General features: G+C 30.6%; 1 protein-coding gene across 1 annotated transcript in view; it reads right to left on the bottom strand.

Moving 5' to 3' along the window:
• LOC113385496 (hemicentin-2-like) overlaps window positions 1-22,098 on the bottom strand; it is a 147,571-nt gene extending 125,473 nt beyond the window's left edge. The window contains exons 1-2 of the mRNA XM_026623352.1: window positions 21,972-22,098; window positions 6,468-6,600 (exon numbers count right to left, since the gene is read on the bottom strand). Coding sequence (XP_026479137.1) covers window positions 6,468-6,600; window positions 21,972-22,098 — 260 coding nt within the window. The remainder of the gene's footprint in view (window positions 1-6,467; window positions 6,601-21,971) is intronic.
• Between the last annotated feature and the right edge of the window lie 236 nt (window positions 22,099-22,334).

Raw genomic sequence — 22,334 nt, forward strand, 5'->3', positions numbered from 1 at the left:
ATTTTTACAATATATTGGAGGAATATCTTTATTTAGTTTCTAAAATCTTTAAACTTGCATACTTGAATAAATGATAAACTAGAAAACAGAAATTTGAAACTAGAGGTGCATGAAATTGTCTCTAAAGAAAAATCACTGGAGCTTTCCTTACCGTAATTTAATATTTCAGGAATAAAAAAATGTATAATCAACAAAATTTGATCAACGATAAAAAACACTTGTTTTAAATACTGTGAATTTATTTTTTTTAAATATGTACTGCAAATTTGAACATTCATACTTTAACGACGACCTAACAAAGTCATGTCGACCCCCCTCTGAATGAAGGCTTTATGTCATATTTCTAAGAATTATATAGAATTCCGTTTCAATTTCAATTGCAATTTCAATAGATCATTTTTATTGTAATTTTTCGAAAATTTTATATGAATTATATGAAAGTTTTGGATAATTTTGAAAAAAAAATCGAAAATTGACATTTTGCAAAGTTTTGTTTTTTTTGAAAAAGTTTAAAGATTATAATTTTTGTATTTTTTTAAATAAATTGAAAAATTAAGAACTGCTAGACCTGCTTTTCCTTAAAACTAATATAATACTCTCTAAATACTTTCTTCACGCGTCAAAACAAGCAAAATCCTTTTTGAATCATTCTAATCGGATAATCCGTGTCTCGAAAACTAAAATTACATATTTTGAACTGTTTGGTCCTTATCTAAAAAACGCCTAAACCTGCCTTTGCCAAAAGCTAATCAGCACGTATTCCCATCAAAAGGAATCAAATGTTTTTTTTTCATTCAAATTGGTTGATCCGTGATTTCCAAAACGTATATACCTACACATCATTGCAATACATTCAGAAACCTTTCTAACAAATATTCATTATTAATTTTATTATAATACGTATGCTATAAAAAGCTATCTGGGCCTTCAGCTAAGCAATTAATTATCTCAACAAAAAAATACAACTTTTGAAAAATAGTTTAGAGAAATATCAATTATTTTATAAATACAAAACTGCGAAAAATAATTTGCAAGTATTCTTTTTGGATCTTTACAAAAATTTTAAATTTGAGTTAAGGTCTGTTCCAAAATTATAAATTTCCATACCATAACCACTTCTGAATTCATATTCTTGCAAACATTTTTGAATCTAAAGAATATGATTAACATTCCACTCAGACATTTACGTGCATAAGCCTTAAAATTATAATGATGTAATAAGTAACGGGTAGTATAAAGACAGAAATCTTAGTCTCGAGAAAATTTCTGATCTTCAAAGACATCTAAGATAGTCGTATACGTTGGCTCCTAGAATGAAGTCACACCGCAAAGCAACGCAATGCTACTGGGAAAATATGCAATGTAATAAATAAGCACTCTATTACCTCAGTAGAGAACACGCTCTGTGCTCTCTTCAGTAAAATGATATGTACGTATGACATATCTTGCAAAAGGAACTCGAGAACATCAAAAGAAAAGCGGACGAAAAGCCAGGAGAAAATTTACTCAAATAGTTGTAGTAGTAGCAGCAACATCTTCTACGAGGGACAGCATCAAAAACAGTGTCTACGAGATGCAGAAACCGTCTCGTAGTAAAAAAAAAATCTAGACAAGATTGAGAATATAAAAAGATCGTCAAGATTACCATCTTCTGCCATTGATAAAATTAACATTTATAAATATTCTAATCCCATGTAATCTTCTACATGAAGGAGAAGTTTATGTTTTCACTAGGAAATCCGACATAGACATTTTTTATTGTAATTGTTTGAACAGCAATCAGTACTCTTATATGTTCTAAAAGCTGTTGGTCAAGATTTATGACTTATTTCATGAGAGGCAATCCATCGATTTACCATTCTCTTATGTGTGGGATATTTTTGATATATTAGCTCTTACGTCTAATAGTTACATATGATTGGATGTTGCAGCTATGTCCACGAAGGACGATTTCCACTTGGAATTATATTGTAATCTATAACCTCAAGTAGAAATTTGACATCAAAGCTGCCTGATGTCGGGCTATGGCGGTAGCGGGAATCGAACCAGCGAACCTGGGACCCGACATAGACATAGACATAGACATATATTTCAATAATTATGAATGTGTACATAACACTTCCAATTTTGTTCGGAATTCTACCCGCAGGTATATCATCCCTCACATCAGTTCTATCAATACAATAATAAGTATTTTAAATATAAAAGGTGTGATGCAATTGTGTGACAAAAAAACAGGAAAGAAAAATTTTCCTCCAAAAATTCACATAACATCATTTATAATTATAAATGATTAAAACGAGAAAATCCGATTTGCTATTTGCTTTTTCGACGTTTTGAGTCATTTTGAAACGAATTAGACCAATTTTGGAAAAAGTATGTGTGCGTGTATGTATGTGAGGCAAATTTTTAACTTTTCTCGAAGCCATTTAATGTAGGTCAATAGGTAGTGAAGACTGGTTGTGCCAGGGTACGGCAGTAACAGTCGTCATAAGAGCGAAACTATTCTGATTCTGAGATAGGGTTCAAGAGGAGAAATATGTAGCACATTGGTTTAAATAAGTTTCCATCCTTGTTTTCAGTCAGCACCTGACATGAACACTATCTGTTGATCGCATTGCTTTTATAGAGTCAAAAGAAAGTATTTTTGTTCGATTTCTTTTTAATGATAACTGTTACTTATATACGGATAGAAACTTTGTCTGTTATTCTGTAAGTTGAGCATTAGTAGTTAATTAGCATAAATTGGTTTTTAACTTCCCTTAGGGTAAGTTATAGTAATCGCAGAAAAATCGAAAATGAAATTTTTTATATATCTTAACGTTTCAAAGGTTTTTGAACATTTTGGCATATCTTAGAAAAAACGGATGTATGTGTGTGTGTATGAGTGTGTGCGTGTGTGTGCGCATACTTTCGGAGATACAGGCAAAAAGTGCCAACAATGGTATTTCCGTTTTTGAGATAACGGAGCGTCCGATTTAAATAATTCAAAAACATTTTACTTGTGTTGACGAATTGAACAACTCGTGAAATTTTTGTAAAGGCAGATCCAGAGTCTCCGGAGATCCAACAAAAACATTAACTAGCGGTGTATGGCATCGTAACTTAAGGCAAATTGCTGCTACTTCCCGTAACGTAACGAAATGTTCGAAGAATATTAAATGTTTTCAAAAGATTATTATAAATATTGTAACATTGTCTAATATTTTTAAGAATTATATAAACTGAATAGCAAAGTTGACATTATTTGTTTAAAGTATATCAGAACTTTAGTCAAAATTAAAAAAAAATATTATACAAAAAAAATTGAAACAATTTTTTTTTTCAAAAACAATTATTTTGTTGAAACAAGCAGTAAGTTCTTGGAATCAATCAATACGGATGCTTATTTTTCTCAAAAACTGCAATTTTTTGTTCTGTATCTTCGAAATGGCTGGGCCCGCCTTTGCCAAAAACTAATAGCCATTTCCCCAATCATTATACTAATTGAATATTTTTTAGATCATTCAAATCGGATGCTCCATTCTCTTAAAAACACTATTTCTATTTTCTGCCTCTTTGCTCCTTCTACTCGTAACGGCTGGACCTGCCTTTGCCAATATCTAATCAGCACATCTCCCTATCAATAGAAATCGAATGTTTTTTGAACCATTACAAATCGGTTGATGCGTGCGTCCGAAAACGTGAACAAAAAAACACACACATGCATTTTTTCTGAGGTATACCAAAATGTTCAGAAATCTTCAAACCGTCGAGAAATGCAAAAATTTTCATTTTAGATTTTTACCAAAAACTAATCAGCACGATTCCCAACCAATATTTTTCGAACGGTTTTTGAATTTTCATAATCGATTGAAAATTGCGGGCTAAAACGTGGACGAAAAATTTTTCACTTTTCTGCTATTTATAAAGAAACGTCTCGGCCGATCGTCGCACAAAACTGGCTTTTAAATTTTTGAAATCGTCGATTCTAGAAAACGTCGATTTACGGCAGAAAATCTGTTCACATAAACACACACACACATACTTTTTCCAAATTTGGTCTCTTTCGATTCAGAATGGCTTGAAACGTCGAGAAAACATAATACTAGCAAATCGGATTTTTTGAGCAAAAACTGCAAAAAATGCAGTTTTTGAGAAAACATTAACTTCTCCTTTGGGAAGTTACAAATACCATTTGGCGGTCAAAAATTATCATTAGACATATGTACATTGTATTATCAGATGATTTATAAAGATTATAGTAATAAGTACAAATTTTGTGTACATTTATATGGGTTCCGTACCAATGTTTACGCGTTAGACAAATACGCGGCGCTTACGCGCTTTGATATTCGACTTCAAATCAGCAATGCAACGCGATTGCTTGAAAAAATGTTCAAGATTTTCAAAAAAAAAATCAAAATACAAAAAAATCAATATATTAAACAAATAATTTTTTTCAAAAAAGTCATTTTTTTCAAAAAAAATCATAATTTTGCAAAAATCTAATTGTTTCAAAGTTTTGCAAAGTTTTCTTTTAATATAGTTTTCGTTACTGGAAGTTCCAGCAATTTTCCTTAAGCCGCGATGCCATGTACCACTGGTTTAATTAATGCATGATTAAAATTCGCCAATTTCTCCTCATTAAGGGCACCATCGAAAAAACGAGCATCGTCGACTGGCGCCTGTCGGAATTTTAAAAACATTCCTCTACGCAATTAACGTCGTAATGCGCGCACACATATCGCTCGATGAACACGGAATTCTTTATAACTTCCAACATCAGAATGCTCGAATGTTGAACATGTACGAAACCAAAATAGAAGATGCACTCGACTACTACTTATATTTACATATTCAGAAGATTAGGGACAAGAATTTATTCGAATAGTTGTTTGTCGTCAAGTCATGAATAATTTTTCAACTCTTGAAATATTACTCTTCTTATCGAACGAGTTGTTCTACTATTTCCTAAACTATATTTTTGCGCGTAAAATTCTCAAGAAATATAACTAATAAATAATAAGTAATAATAAAGTATAATTAATTAATTATAAGTGTAATTTTATGCAATTAAAAAATCGAAAGCATGAAATTTAATCTGAACTTAAATTTAACAAATCTCACAATTCTATCAGAATCAATCATTCATTATAAGAAATTCAAAGTTCTATTAAATTTACTACTTACATCATGCTAAAATTTAACTTTATACAAATAAAAATTTGTATTTTGTTTCAAGTTCTTGAACATTCTGGTATACCTTATAAAAAAATTGATACACATATCCATTGTGTTTGTGTGTATGTGCATATATATGAATACATTTTTGCGTCTACGATTACAGGAGCATGAATTAACCAATCAAATGAAATAAAAGATTGATAACATTTTTGCGAAGGCAAACCCAGCGGTTTAGGAGATGCACTCCTTTTTTAAATTGAGATTTGTCGGTCAAATATGATCTTTAGTGATTCATATATAAATAGAGTTATTGGTTAATAAGAAGATAGATAGAATTAAATACAGGTAGACTGGTAGACAATTTGTCTACCAGTCTTCCTGTATTTAATTCTATCTATCTTTGTCTTTGTCTAAGACAAAGAACAGGTATTAAAGTGTAAATGAAGTAAATTATATAAGTAAGCAAGTTGGCAGTTTTGGGAAGTTCATACAACTTTCCACAAAAAAAAATTCACTACCAGCTTCTTTATTTTAGTAAAGGTATGAATAATATTTTTTATTACAATTGTACTCAAGAAAAACTGAAATCTTTCACATTTTAAATATTTGAAGTACATTTACTTAAAATTTTCAAATCTTTTAGAAAAGAAATAGTTACCGACTTCAAAAACTGACTACATCAATTAATTCATATGGGTGTTAAGTCAGTCAACAAATCAATAATTGATTGACAATAAAAAAAGTGACGAAAATCAGCTATGATTTTGTATATTGTTAATATTATGATCATATATTTATCATTTCAGTAAAATCAGTAAAAGAATTGCTAGAGTAGATAATTAAAAACTACACATGTAAAGAATTGATAAATGATAATTACTATGAGGATAAAATAATTAGGAAAAACAAAAAAATAATAAAAAAATCAACAAGCCTACGCAGCTATTACTTTAGTGTGAAGTTTTATGAAGATTGAAAATTTCCAGTAGTTATCATTTTTATTTTTTAATATTCATTCTATTATTAAAGTGCTCAGAAAAGCACCAACATTAAAAGTTGTTCCTATAAAGATTCATATTCCATTGATAGAATATAAATGAGCGGTGTAAAAGAATCCTCAGGCTTCATATATATAAATACTACTTGAATTTCAAATAAAACAATGTTTTTCTTTGCACATACGTCAATTTTGCATTACGTTTGAAACAGCATATGGAGAAAAAATCCAATAGATTCTCTTGTTTCAAAATACGTAACTAGTTACAGACATACACGGTGACAAAGTAGGATTTGTTTGTTACCTGTAGATGGGTGTGCCCATGTCTTCGCGATACCAAAGCACCAGGATAACATGATCGCCTTGCTCGCTGGTGCCGATGTCGCAGGGTAAATGAGCGGGCTCTCCAGACAGGGCCTCCACCGTCGTCATGGGCACTGAAATACAGAAATAAAACTAGCTGTAAGTGGAATTCTGTCTTAAGGCAATTAGGGCATCGTGCCTTAAGGCAAATTGCTGGAACTTCCCGTACCAAAAATTATTATTTTTTTAAAAACGATTAATATTTAAAAAAAAAAATACTTTGAAAAAATAAGATTTTTGAGAAACTATAAATTGGACAAAAAAATAGTTTTTTTTGAAAAAAAAAATTTTTTTAAAAAAAATTAAAAAAAAAAAATTTTTTTTTGAAAAATTTTTTTTTTCTTTATTTTGACATATTGTGGAAGATCTGAACTTTTTTCAAAGAAATCGTACTGCTTTAACTGCATAAGGACAAAATATAAAGCGCGTAAGCGCCGCGTCGCTGTCTAACGCATAAGCATTGGTACGGAACCCATAGGAATGTTAACAAAATGTATACTTATTGTTAAAGACTCTATAAATTATCTGATAATTTGATGTGCATATGTCTAATGATCATTTTTGACCGCCAAATGACTCATTTTTTTACTTTTTCCTCTATATCTCCAAAACCGCTGGACCTACCATCATGAAAATTGTATCGATGATTCATCTTGTCAATACAAATACAATGTTTTTTGAATTATTCAAATCGGACGCTCCGTTCTCTTGAAAACGGAGGTACCGTTTTTGGCACTTTTTGCCCCGTATCTTCGGAACGGCTAGACCTGCCTTCGCCAAAAACTAATCAGCACGTCTCCTTATCAATACAAATCGAATTTTTTTTGAATTATTGAAATCGGTTGATCCGTGTTTCCGAAATCGTCGACGAAAATTTGTATCCGCACATACATACACACACGCACATACATACATACATACATACATACATACATACATACACACACACACACACATACATCCATTTTTTCTAAGGTATGCCAAAATGTTCAGAAACCTTTGAAACGTAAAGATATATAAAAATTTTCATTTTCGATTTTTTTGCGATTACTATAACTTGCCCTACGGGAAGTTAATTAAACTAGCTGTAAGTGGAATTTTGTCTTAAGGCAATTAAGGCATAGTGCCTTCAGGCAAATTGCTCGAACTTCCCGTACCAAAAATTATTATTTTTTTAAAAACGATTAACATTTTTGAAAAAAATTTACTTCGAAAAAATAAGATTTTTGACAAACAATTAGACAAAAAATTACTTTTTTTTGAAAAAAAAATTTTTTTTTAATTTTTTTTTTTGAAAAAAAAAATGTTTTCTTTATTTTGACATATTTGGAAAGATCTTAACTTTTTTTCAAAGCAATCGTACTGCTTTAACTGCATAAAGACGAAATATCAAACCGCGTAAGCGCCGCGTCGACGTCTAACGCGTAAACATTGGTACGGAACCCATAGAAATGTAAACCAAAATTATACTTATTGTTAAAATATCTATAAAGTATCTGATAATTTGATGTGCATATGTCTAATGATCATTTTTGACCACCAAATGGCATTTTTTTTTACTTTTTTCATTAGATCTCCGAAACCGCTAGACCTGCCTTTATGAAAATTAGATTGGTTCTTCACCTTGTCAATACAAGTAAAATATTTTTTGAATTCTTAAAATCGGACGCTCAAAAGATCAGACGCTGCCTTCGCCCAAAACTAATCAGCACGTCTCCTTATCAATACGAATCTAATGTTTTTTGAATTATTCAAATCGGTTGATCCGTGTTCCCGAAATCGTCGACGAAAATTTGTATCCGCACATACATACACACACATACATACATACATACATACATACACACACACACACACATACATCCATTTTTTCTAAGGTATGCCAAAATGTTCAGAAACCTCTGAAACGTAAAGATATATAAAAATTTTCATTTTTGATTTTTTTGCGATTACTATAACTTGCCCCACGGGAAGTTAAAAATTAGACTATTTCATTCCGTTATGCCAAATGCATCTTCGAAAATGGATTAATTTAATATTACATTATAATTAATTACGTTATAATTAATTTAATGTTACATTTCGTGAAGAGACCTTCTACGTTCGAGTATTTATCTTAAATATGCAATAAAATCAAAACATTTATTATAAATAACTAACATATTTGATGTGCTAAAAATTGTGATAAACACACACACAACAATGTTAAAAAAGTGAATAATGTAATATGTCAAAGTAATTATGTCAAAAAAGAAATATAAAAACAATATTATCATAAGTGTGTTCCAATATAGGAACACGTAGGGGGAAGTCCCGTAACGCCGGACGGCACCAACCACCGGACGCTCTATTTAACACAAATTATTTAAGCGAGTATAAATGGTTTCATTTCAAAATACAAGTGAAAGGGGCACTGGTGGCACACAGGTACAGGATCACGTGCCAAGCTTCGCCTGTGACGCACACGGCCACGACGAGAGCAACCCTTTCCTGTTTTAGGCGCAAAAGCACGGCGTCACCTAAATATCAATAGAAGTAATTCTAGCATATTTATGCATTACGTTTGAGTGGTATGCAAAGATAAAAGTTCTACTTGATCGTTATCCGTAAACTGGTAGAATATTATTAGATCTTTAACCAATTTTAGTAGGTGCCACCAAATGAACGAAAATGTCCGTCACTTAGCAACGGACACTAAGTCGTCCCTTAGTGCCGGACAGTAAACTTATTGATATTTCTTGTGAGAATTTACGTAATTTGTTTCAATTATTCAATTTTGTTCTGTATGAGTGCTAATGATCACTACATACCTTCATTTTTCGTATTTCCTAGTCAAAGAATAAAAAGGTTATAAATGCACCATCTGAGAGCATCGGTGTGGCCCAGCCAAGGGGGTGGATAAATAGTGACATTTTTTGCAATATCTAATTAGTAAGAATATTCGTCAAAGACACATTTGCAGACATTCAAGAATGTGGAGATGGTTACATATGTGATCAATGAAGGTTATTTTGAAATGTCCGGTTTTAGGTGCCACTGTTTAAAGTCATATTTTTTGATAGCAAAGTTTGATTGATAGTATTAATTATTTTTTAGCAAAGATTGCGTTTTTGTTAATTTAGTTTGATTTCTAACTTTGTTATCTAACATAAATCATAATTTAATAAACATTTCGTAAAATATTTTTTTATTTATTTATAAGTTAACCTTAGGTGTCCGCCACTTGGGGACTCCTCCCTTTTGTTTCAATTATTTAAAATTAAACTCTTTATACGAGGTATTAAAAATGATATACTGTAATATCTTAAATAAAGAGTTTATTTTTATATACATAATTGGAGTAATACGCGTTCCTAAAACTAGTGGTATGCATACTTTCTTCAAGTTTACCATATATAGAAAGAGGTGTGGTTCCCTTAATATAAAAATAAATACTAAATTTGATGTACAAAAAATATATTTTTGTATTAAAATCTTTTTATCCTATAATATATCATTTTATACATCAAATTAAGTATTTATATTGTTATTATGGTAACTACATCTGTTTTCATACCAATGTTTGCGATGGGTTGAGTAGGATATAAGTTTGGCCGAATGTTGATTTTGTCGAGATATCTACATTTGTGGGACTTGCAAATTCTCATACTTGATACTCATAATTTAGAATCAGGTACAATTTATTTCAAACAAAAACAATTCCATTTCTAAGCAAGTACTTTGATCATATATAAGTTTTTGCACATAATAAAACGATTAACTAAGTTTAGTGTTTTAAATTTCACAAACTAAAATCCGACTCTGACCGAGCACTAGCACACAGTCCCAGAATTTATTCGGGCGTAGTCGTTTGCTCAAATTAACTTTAGCGTCGCGTTAGTGTCCCAGGTGAAGAACACGTCTCTTTGTCGGTTCGTTATAATTAATACCGACTGACGAAAAAGCTCGCGAGGACAAAGAAACTAACACGGACACCGGAACGGGATACCGGAGGAACGCAAATGACAAAAACTGTCATGCACACTTAATTCCCGTGGAGCTTTTTTCATCGCCACCGTTAACTTAAAGAGTCGGATTAAAAGGATAACTAGTGGTGTATGGCATCGTGCCTTAAGGCAATCTGCTGGAACTGCCTGCACTGTAACAAAATGTTCGAGGAATAATAAATGTTTTTCAATTAGATTATTATAAACAAATACTGTAACATTGTTTAATATTTATAAGGATTATATAAACTGAATTGCAAAGTTGAAATTATTTGTTTAAAGTATATTAGAACTCAAGTCAAAATTACTTTTTTGAAAAAAAAAAATTCCAAAAGCAATTATTTTGTTAAAACAAGCAGAAAATTCTTTGAATCATTAATATATAGGACGCTTAGTTCTCTCAAAAATTCTTTCTCTCAATTTTTTGCACATTTAGCTCTGTATCTCCAAAACCGCTGCTGCCTTTGCCAAAAACTAATCACCCCTTCTCCCCGTCATTACGATTTGAATGTTTTTTGTATCATTTAAATCGGATGCTCCGATCTCTCAAAAACTCGATTACTATTTTCTGTACTCTTTGCTCCGTATCTCCAAAACGGCTGAACCTTCCTTTGCCAAAAACTAACCAGCACATTTCCCTATCAATAGGAATCGAATGTTTATTGAACCTTTCAAATCGGTTGATCAGTGCACCCAAAAAAGTAGACGAAAAATTGTATCCATACATACATACACACACACATCCATTTTTTCTGAGGTATGCCAAAATGTTCAGAAACCTTCAAAACGTCGAGAAATGTAAAAATTTCCAATTTCGATTTTTGGACGATTACAATAACTTACCCTAGGGGGCGTCCATTAATCACGTGAGCGAGTTTTTAAGGATTTTTTGACCCCCTCTCCCCCTTGGTGATGCATGGTGATATTCAAAATTACCCGCCTCCCCCTCCCCCACTAAACATCTCGTGTATTTTTAGTTACGTGAAAGAACTAACATTTTTGATTTTCTTTTAAATGTTTGAACTTTTTTGAAAATACGTATACATAATAAATCTATTTGCGTGTATTTATTTCTTAGAAGGACCAATTATGCTCATTATAACAATACTTTCAGCTAAAATATTAATTTTGATTTTATTTTAATATAATTACATATTTTATTGTGCATATATATTATATTTAAAATGAAAAGTATTTTATTGATATAATTGTTTTGCTATAATTTTACGTATATTTTCCTTTGTTTACTCTATCATATTATGGGGGATACTTGGATTTGACAAAAAAAACTAATCAATAAAACACGAGAATAAGCTGATTTTTTTGAAAAATATAATTTTTTGCTTTCACTAAGAAATAATAAATACGATTACCAATCTATTTCTTTCAAATATAGCTATTAAATCTATAATTGTATTAATTAAACTAATTTGTTTAAAACATTTCATTTCATCTATTTTGTGTTCTAAACACGTTTCATCAGTTTCAGCTATCAAAAATGCCACAGAACGCACAGATGCTTCAGTACTGATTCTGATTAGAATCGCTTTAATGCAGGGCAAAATTCTAAACTTTGATGATTTTTTGTACCTCAACCGCTCATCGTAGGCCTATAATATTGTAGTATATATTTCAGACTACGATATCTATAGTCATACAAAGTTTTATCAAAAACCTCAAGAATATTTTCAACGTTTAATTACGAAGAAACGGCCCAGTCGATCGTTACTAAAAACTAATCAATGAGATTCCGGCCACAATAGAACATTTTATACTTTTCTGATAATTACAAAAAATGGCTCGGCTTATTGACTCACAGTACTAATATGCAATTCATGTACTCATAGAGTTACCCCGAATGGCTCATTTTTTTCAAATCGATAAGTCAAAAATTGCCTCAAACGCACACTAATGTGCGTCCAAACACACATACTTTTACCAAAATTTTCGGAATGACTTGAAAATTCGAGAAAAAAAAATTAGAAAATAGTTTTTTTTGCGAAAATATTAGCTTCTCTTTCTGGACGTTGATAACAATCATAAAGTTGAATTATCTATGTGTAATCATGTAATAATCGAAATTCAGAAATAAAAATGCATTAAAACTAGATGTTAACGCGTCATTGCCAACCCTGGTATAATTATATTTTATTATCTCCATGCAGGATAGCGACAATAAACCCTCATCCATCCCTTTCATTGTTACGCGTCCTGTCGCAAATTCAGTAATCCATTTTTCCTAGAATTTTTATCACCTGTCCCTAACTACATCATCCTATAATCCTTATATTTCCAAGAAATTCGCACTACCTGTATCCAGTTTAAATTCTTCGTATCATGCAATTTATCAACCAATACCTGATCGGTTGATAAATGTAATAACCACTGATTGGTTCCAAAATTGTAATGGGGTGTCCTTAACTCCACAAAATGGGCCAATCAGAAAAATATATAAAATTATAAAATCTACATAATTTAGTATCAACCTAAATTTCACATAGCTAAGATCAGTCGTAAATTAACACTCAAAACTATAACATGTAATTCAAACTTCAACTATCTAATCATCTATAAGTCTTAATATTCTTTAAATATATAATAATCAAACAGTTATTCATCATCTTTTATTCATATTATCTTTTCAAACGGTCTGATATAGCCAACAGCTAAGTATATCTGGTCCTTCGGCAAAGTGCAAGTGTTCAATAGAGTTCGGCAGCATCCAGATAGATCACGAACTTCTTAAACACTTTTGAACCTATCTCAACAAATACTTTTTTGGCCATTCAAACCGAATGGTCATTTTATTAAACATTTTTTGGTCCTATTCGAACCGGATTAACCAGTGAAAGTGAAAGAAACAATCTAAACCTTTATTTAAAATCTAAAATCTAAAACTTAGTGCACAGTGTATTATTTAAATCTTCATCTTCTAGTGTAATACATTGCATCGCATATTAAGTTAAAAACCTTTATCTAAAATCTAAAATCTAAAACTTAGTGCACAGTGTATTATTTAAATCTTCATCTTCTAGTGTAATACATTGCATCGCATATTAAGTTAAAAACCTTTATCTAAAATCTAAAATCTAAAACTTAGTGCACAGTGTATTATTTAAATCTTTATCTTCTAGTGTAATACATTGCATCGCATATTAAGTTAAAAACCTTTATCTAAAATCTAAAATCTAAAACTTAGTGCACAGTGTATTATTTAAATCTTCATCTTCTAGTGTAATACATTGCATCGCATATTAAGTTAAAAACCTTTATCTAAAATCTAAAATCTAAAACTTAGTGCACAGTGTATTATTTAAATCTTTATCTTCTAGTGTAATACATTGCATCGCATATTAAGTTAAAAACCTTTATCTAAAATCTAAAATCTAAAACTTAGTGCACAGTGTATTATTTAAATCTTCATCTTCTAGCGTGATACACTGCATCGCATATTAAGTTAAAAACCTTCATCTAAAATCTAAAATCTAAAACTCATAGTGCAAAGTGTAATTAGTTAAATCATCTTTTAACATAATACATTGCAACGCATGAACATTAATCTAAAATCTAAAATCTAAAACTTATAGTGCACAGTGTAATTAGTTAAATCATCTTTTAACACAATACATTGCATCGCATGAACGTTAATCTAAAATCAAATTTAAACAACGATTATATCAACAACAATTCAAACAATTAAATCAAACTAACATCAACATTAACAATAAATCTCAGTGTAAGTGCATTGTGTATTATCGTGAAACAACAAGAAGCAGCATAATTATAACATAATAAAGCTGCAGCCCATTATCAAGGAAACAACAGCTGAATCCAAATCAGCTCATGAGGAACAATTGCGGACACATGACGCGACAACACAAAGGTCAGTCTAATTTAAGCACTCCTTTTTCTTAATCCTTCCTATTCATTATCTTTACCTATCGTTATTTGAATTTTGCGTAGTAGATCTGTGTTAATATGGATTCTTTAGAAAATTTAAATATCAAAAAAGAGTTTATGAAATTTCGTTTGACGCAAATCCATAGCTTTTGTAAAAGAATAAGAGAAAATGAGAGTAGCAAGTTAGATATATCAGAGCTTAAACAAATATTAGAAATACTAAAACCTTCTTTGGATACTTTTCAAGAACTAATAATTCAAATTGCAAATCATTTTGATGACGAAGAGTACATTGACTTTTTGATAGATACAGAATTTTACGATTTCAATGATACTTATACTAAATGCTGTTCAATTTTACATACAACTATTAAAACATTTAAAACAGATCCTAGCTCAAATAGTGGCCTTGGTGACAAATCATATCAAACAAACAATAATAAATTTGCTGTAATTAATTTACCTCATTTCGACGGTACAGATATTAACTGGTTACAGTTCTATAATTCATTCTATTCAATTCATATTGACCCAAATATTAGCAATTCTCAAAAATATTCTTACCTAAAATCTTGCTTGAAAGGCGAAGCAGGTAACATAATCGATTCTTTACCTGCTACCGCGGACAACTATATAAGTGTTTGGGAATTGCTAAAATCGCGGTACGAAAGTAAAACTATTATAGTAAACAATCATACAAAAACATTAAACAACTATATTTCGATTCCATCTGAATCAATAACTCTCAATGAATCTAATAATAATAAATCTAAAAACGTTGCGCATCTTGAAACTATAAACGTCATTAAATCACATACGGCAAAAAGAGGAACTACCTCGGTACTATTATTAGATTCTAATAATCAAATAACAAATCAATTAACAAATGAGAATATTACTCAATATCAAAAAAGCAATGTTATTAAAAACGTCTTCTGTAATCATAACTTATCAACTAAAGCTAATACGACAGAAGAACTAGTTTTAAATAAACAAATTCTAACAATTAACTTAAATCAAGTTAATTATAACGCTGCACATCTTGAACCTAACAACAACATTAAATCAAATACGGTAATAAGAGACACTACCTCAGCACCATTATTAAAATTCAATAATCAAATAAAACAAGTAACAAATAAGAATCTTACTCAAAATCCAAAAAGCGATATTATTAAAAACATCTTCTGTGACGTTGACTTATCAAATAAAGTCAATGCAACAGAAAAACTTATTTTAAATAAACAAAATCTAACTACTAAACATAATCAAGCAAAGTACAACGTAAATTATTTTAATGCTAACTATCAAAATCTTTTAAACAATCAGAATACTTGGCTTAATATCGGCGATAAAACAATTACAACTTTAGCCAAGACAGGGTTTGAATTTAATTCTAAAAATATCTCTATAAATCAAACAATTAACAAAAAATCAATCTTAGCTGCAACAGTGCAAATATTCAATCTTATGATATTAAGAGATCGCCATAGCTTTGTCCATAAAAAGTATAAAGCATATACATATTGGTTCGTGTGTTTTGTCACCAAAGCTATCGACATCGAAGTAATATACGATTTGATCGCGGAATCTTTTATATCAGCTTTAAAACAATTTACCGCAAACTCTAGCAAATCTCGCGAATCATTAACACAGATTGAAACAATATTAAATCTTAGACTATTATCTTTACAAGGTTCCAATCCAAATAATTACAATCCTTCAAACCTCTATCATCTCCTAATTGACAAACCACCAACATCAATCCTAAATCCTTGCGTGCTTGAAATCTCTGATAATATGCTATCAACTTCATCAGAGACTAAGGCAACATCTTCGGAAGCGGTTGTGCAACAATTAGCACAAAATGCTATCAAACTTAGCGAAGGTCGGTAGTATGGTTCTACTACTCGATAAAACTTTAAAACCACTACGATTATGGAAAACTACACATTTGCATCCTATTGACGACGGCATCATTCGAGTGGTAAAACTAAAATTAAATAAAACCATAGTGAAGTGTGTAAACAGTGAAAATAATCAATATCAGAAAACAAACAATAATTTAATGAAACGTGTAGTATCAAGAATCTGTGTCTTATCAATTGACGATAGATAATTTGAAACATTTGAAGCAATAAAACAAACAAAGTGTTGTGAAGTGTAAATTATTAACAATCATTTGAAACATTTAGACAATTTAAAACCTTTAGTGAAGTGTCAATAATCAACAATCAATTTGAACATTTGGACAATTTTAAAGACTCTAGTAAAGTGTCCGTGAATAATCTAACATTATATTCATAATCATTATCATTATCATTAATCAATCTATTATCAATATTATCATCACATGTCATGTGCTATCTATAAACTTTCAAAACATTAACATTGTTATAAGCAATGGCATAAAACTATGATTAAGCAACGTTAAAAAATATTCATAATTTAATTCCTCATAATTTTTTAAGTCCGGGGGCATGTTAACGCGTCATTGCCAACCCTGGTATAATTATATTTTATTATCTCCATGCAGGATAGCGACAATAAACCCTCATCCATCCCTTTCATTGTTACGCGTCCTGTCGCAAATTCAGTAATCCATTTTTCCTAGAATTTTTATCACCTGTCCCTAACTACATCATCCTATAATCCTTATATTTCCAAGAAATTCGCACTACCTGTATCCAGTTTAAATTCTTCGTATCATGCAATTTATCAACCAATACCTGATCGGTTGATAAATGTAATAACCACTGATTGGTTCCAAAATTGTAATGGGGTGTCCTTAACTCCACAAAATGGGCCAATCAGAAAAATATATAAAATTATAAAATCTACATAATTTAGTATCAACCTAAATTTCACATAGCTAAGATCAGTCGTAAATTAACACTCAAAACTATAACATGTAATTCAAACTTCAACTATCTAATCATCTATAAGTCTTAATATTCTTTAAATATATAATAATCAAACAGTTATTCATCATCTTTTATTCATATTATCTTTTCAAACGGTCTGATATAGCCAACAGCTAAGTATATCTGGTCCTTCGGCAAAGTGCAAGTGTTCAATAGAGTTCGGCAGCATCCAGATAGATCACGAACTTCTTAAACACTTTTGAACCTATCTCAACAAATACTTTTTTGGCCATTCAAACCGAATGGTCATTTTATTAAACACTAGAAGTACCTCTTATGCCTCCAAAAATGTCCAGTATCTGTGAAGGACGAATTGTTTACTAAATCATCTTATATATATAACTTAAATTAGTTATAAACATTTATCAGAGCTTTATGTAAGCCGACTAAATCATATTTTACATGATTTTTTATTATTACCAAAGCATGGACTCAATACAATTAATAATATAAAATTTAATAAGATAAAGAAGCCAATTTTCCGACTAAAATAGTTATGTTGCCGGGTCCTGTTGTTGAATAATACCAAGAGTTGGTAGTCACAAACGATCAGTGAGTAAATATGAGACTTAATACTGATATTTAATTCTGTTTGATTTGGATTTGGACAGAAAAACATTTAGTAATTCCCATGTCAGAGTTTAATTCAATTACAAAATGGTTATTCAAATTAAGAACCAGTAATCTTCTGCTGTTCCGCAATCTGCTTGTACCAGCTTTCCAACTAATTCGTCTGCACAACGTAGAACCTTACAACCTACAACCATCAACATTTTCCGACTGTAATTAGTTTTCGCGTCCATTGTTTCTTGTATCTCTACACTACGAGGAGACGTGAGCTAGAAGAATCTAGCGCGGTAATGAAAATGGAAGGAAAACTTAATGCTTTCGCCTGAAACCTTGTCTGGGATCATAGAGTGAGGGTGCGCGACAGCCACTGGTATAATCAGCAAAAAAAACTATTTTTTTTTTTACATTTCTTAGTGTTAGTTATTATTTTTGACACAAAATTATACAAATGCCATACTGTTAATCAAAACTCTAAAAACATCTGATATAAATTTGACCAACAAATAATTTTCTATCAAATGAAAATGTTCGTCAGATGTTAACCAAAAGTTAGGGTTGGTTATTAAACTGTATTAACTTCTAAAACTATTTAGACATAAGTGGCATTTTGGCTCAAATTTAACTTCATGATTTGTTTAAATCTTGTAATATTTTTTCATGAATTACGCAAAATGAATGGTTTTATCTACACAAGAAAAACGTTTTTTGAATCATTCAAATCGGATGCTTCGTTCTCTCAAAAACTGCAATATTCTACACATCTGAATCCATTTCTTCGAAACGCTGGACCTGTCTTTGCCAAAAACGAATCACCACTAACCCCATCATTACGAATTAATTTTTTTTTCAGATGGAGCTATCGTGATCTTTTGTAATTGCCTACAATTGTACCAGTGATCTCATTGTATAGATCGCTATAATAAATAAACCAAAAAAAGGAGAATTTTGACGCAGCTCATAATTTTATAATTAAAATTGAATTAAAAATTGGTGAACTTTTTATAATTTTTAAAGAAAGGGGTCAGCGGCTATTTTTGCAAAATTAACCAATCTTAAATATTTTCATCAAATGGATTTTACAACGGTCGATGTAGCCGTTTCTGAGAAATCGTTTTACAAACACATACACACATTAGTTTTTAACTTCCCGGAAAATCGAAAATCGAAAATGAAAATTTTTGCATTTCTCGACATTTTGAAGGTTTCTGAACATTTTGGCATACCTCAGAAAAAATGGATGTGTGTATGAGTTTTTCGTCCGCATTTTTTTGTCCAAGTTTTCGGGCGCCCGGATCAACCGATTTGAATGGTTCAAAAAACATTCTATTTCTATTGATAGGGAGAAGACCTGATTAGTTTTTAGCAAAGGCAGGTCCAACCGTTTCGGAGATACGGAGCAAAGAGTACGGAAAATTCAAATCAAGTTTTTGAGAGAACAGAGTATCCGATTTGAATGATCTAAAAAACATTCAATTCGTCATGACGTGGTGATTAGTTTTTGGCAAAGGCAGGTCCTGCGGTTTCGGAAATACAGAGTTAAATGTGCAAAATTGGCAGTTTTTGAGAGAACTAAGCGTGCGATTTGAATTATTAAAGAACTTTCTGCTTGTTTTAACAAAATAATTGCTTTCGAAAAACAAACCGTTTCAATTTTTTTTTCAATTTTTTTTTCAAAAAATTTTTTTTGTGCATCGAAAATAATTCAGATTTTTATTGTATTCTGACTTAAGTTCTGATATACTTTAAACAAATATTTTCAACTTTGCAATTCAGTTTATATAATTCTGATAAATATTAGACAATGTTACAGTATTTCTTCATAATAATCTATTTGAAAACATTTAACATTCCTTGATCATTTCGTTACGGTACGAGAAGTTCCAGCAATTGGCCTTAAAGCACGATGCCATACACACCACTAGTTCTACTTTGCAGCCAAACATATCGAAACGACTTTAAACGTCGAGAAAACATAAAATTAGACAGTCGGACATTCTGAGAAAATCAAAATTTTCCTTCAACAGATTAAAAATAGCTATTGTATTATATTTTTATAGATATTACAACAATAATCTTACAGTCAGTATAAAAATAATTGAAAATTCATAATGATTAAAATATTCATATCGAAGACATAAGGTTTTGTATTTTTGAAAATTTATAAATTTTATAGAAGTTGTAAAATGACAATTTTCCTTTTATCTACTTCTGGTTTCTGAACTAATAAACAATATCTATTCAGTTAATAATAATATTATTATTTATACCAGCTTCGATTCTATGTTGTAAATAAATTATTTATAGCTTTTTTCAGAAATTTGTGTGTGCTTGGTAAATAACATAATTACTTTATAATAGTAACTACTATACAACTATTTTTAGAATAGTTGAAAAGTTTTAATAGTAAAGTAAACCGTAAAATTGTAACTACCACTTTGGTAATACCTTATAATAGCTTCCACATAAAGATTATACAAAAACTTTATTTTTCGATTTAAGTCCACCGGCAGAGGCGTATTTCTCTATAGACTCGAAACAATTTATTGCTCAACATAAAATAGGTATAATATTTTATGACTCTATGTCGTTGTCCTCCATCTAAGACTCACATTCTTTAAGAAAACTATGTGTGAAAAATCCCGCAAGGAAAAACCCTATACGTCGTGGCTGCCGCTTGCGACTAACCAGGCGGGAAATTGTGTTATGCGGATTTTATTTTTCCTTACTTTTTGTTTAAAAATAACAAAGATAATTTTCTCAGAGTTGGCAACGCCATCCTTTTAGGGGAGATTTGCGTCGAATTTACCATTTTTATTATTTTGCAATTTCTAATTTTTAGTCTTGCTCAATTTATTTCATACTAGAAGATATGAATTATGAAATTGAGTATATAAGTATAATTAAGTTTTGAAAATAGCTTACACAACTTTAAGCTTCTGTCTAGACTTGCTTTTGCAAAAATTTAATCAATTCTTCATTACGTCAATACAAATGAAATATTTTTTGAATTATTCAAATCGTATGCTTCGTTTTCCCAATAATTCAATTGCCATTTTCTGCATTCTTTGCTCTATATCTTCAAAACGGCTGGACCTGCCTTTTCCAAAAACTAATCAGCTTTTATATAAAATAATTTTCAACACTAATTTAAGATCGGATACTTTGTCGAGATAAATAATAAGTTTGTTATTTAAAACAATGTGATGCTTTTATAGTATTTTCAAACTTCGAAACGTTTTCGAAAAATAATATTGTTTAATTGTAATAAGAAGCAAATATTTAGTAATTATCATAATTATTATATATAAAGTTAGAAAAAAATAAAGATTACGCAGAAGTAATCTGTATGATTTAAAATATTTTGGCGCAAATATCACTTAAAAAATCGTTACATTTTTACATAAGATGAAACAAACATCATTATCTATCAGTCGAATTCTATTTATTGTAACACGATATGAAGCCCTTAGTAAAGCAATAAATATTCAGTTTAATGACGAGTTGAGATAATATTTGACATTTGATTATCCTATAGAATCACTTGAAGATATAACTGTTTATATGATTATGGAATTTAAAGATAAATTTGTTCCGAGAAATTTAAACTTTAGTGTATTATGTATCAAATAGCGCTTATGTAAAAGTACCGAAAAGACCGGTATTTTTGTGGTAAATATCGGTAAAAATACCGCCAAAAAATCGGGCGGTTTACCGATAATTCGGTAATTTCGTAAAAGTGTGTCGCCGCACTGGCGTCCGCGATGCGCATCTGAAAAGTTCTGAAAATTATCAGGTTTTGAAGCAAATTGTCACTAGGAATGTCAAATGGCATGTAAAAAATACAATGCACGCAATTTCCCTTGAAACAAAAAGACGAACCTGCTCAAAACAGGTGCAAAGCTGAAATTTGCCAGAAAAAGGTGATGCAGTATGTTTGGTAAGATTTTAAAGGAGTTGTTTATTTTTCAGTTTTTACAGGATAACATAAAGATTAATTTGGATGCCTTATGTCATTAGCTGGATGAACTAAATGATATACTTCATTAGAAAGGGTCAGAATCAAACCGCAAGCAAGATATAGTCCTGCATCAAGACGCAAGACCTCACATAAGTTTGCTCGATTTCCAAAAGTTTTTGTAGCTTGAATGGAACCCAATGACACATTCATCATATTCTCGAGGCCTGCCAACATCGGACCAATAATTGTTCATGTCACTAAAATAATTTTTAGGCTGTAAAACCTTTACCTCAAATCGGCATGTCAAAAAGCACTTTGATCAGTTTTTTGCCAATAACGACCAAAAAATTTATGTTCTCGGAATTATGCTAATACCAGAAATATGACAAAATATGTTCGATTAAAACTGACATTACATAATTTATTAAAGTAATTAATAAAGTAAAAATTACATGCCAAAATGTCTATAA

Source organism: Ctenocephalides felis, unplaced genomic scaffold (genome assembly GCF_003426905.1).
Source record: "Ctenocephalides felis isolate EL2017-DRISC unplaced genomic scaffold, ASM342690v1 CF-g0.4_SCAFFOLD_03571, whole genome shotgun sequence".
Classification (NCBI taxonomy): domain Eukaryota; kingdom Metazoa; phylum Arthropoda; class Insecta; order Siphonaptera; family Pulicidae; genus Ctenocephalides; species Ctenocephalides felis.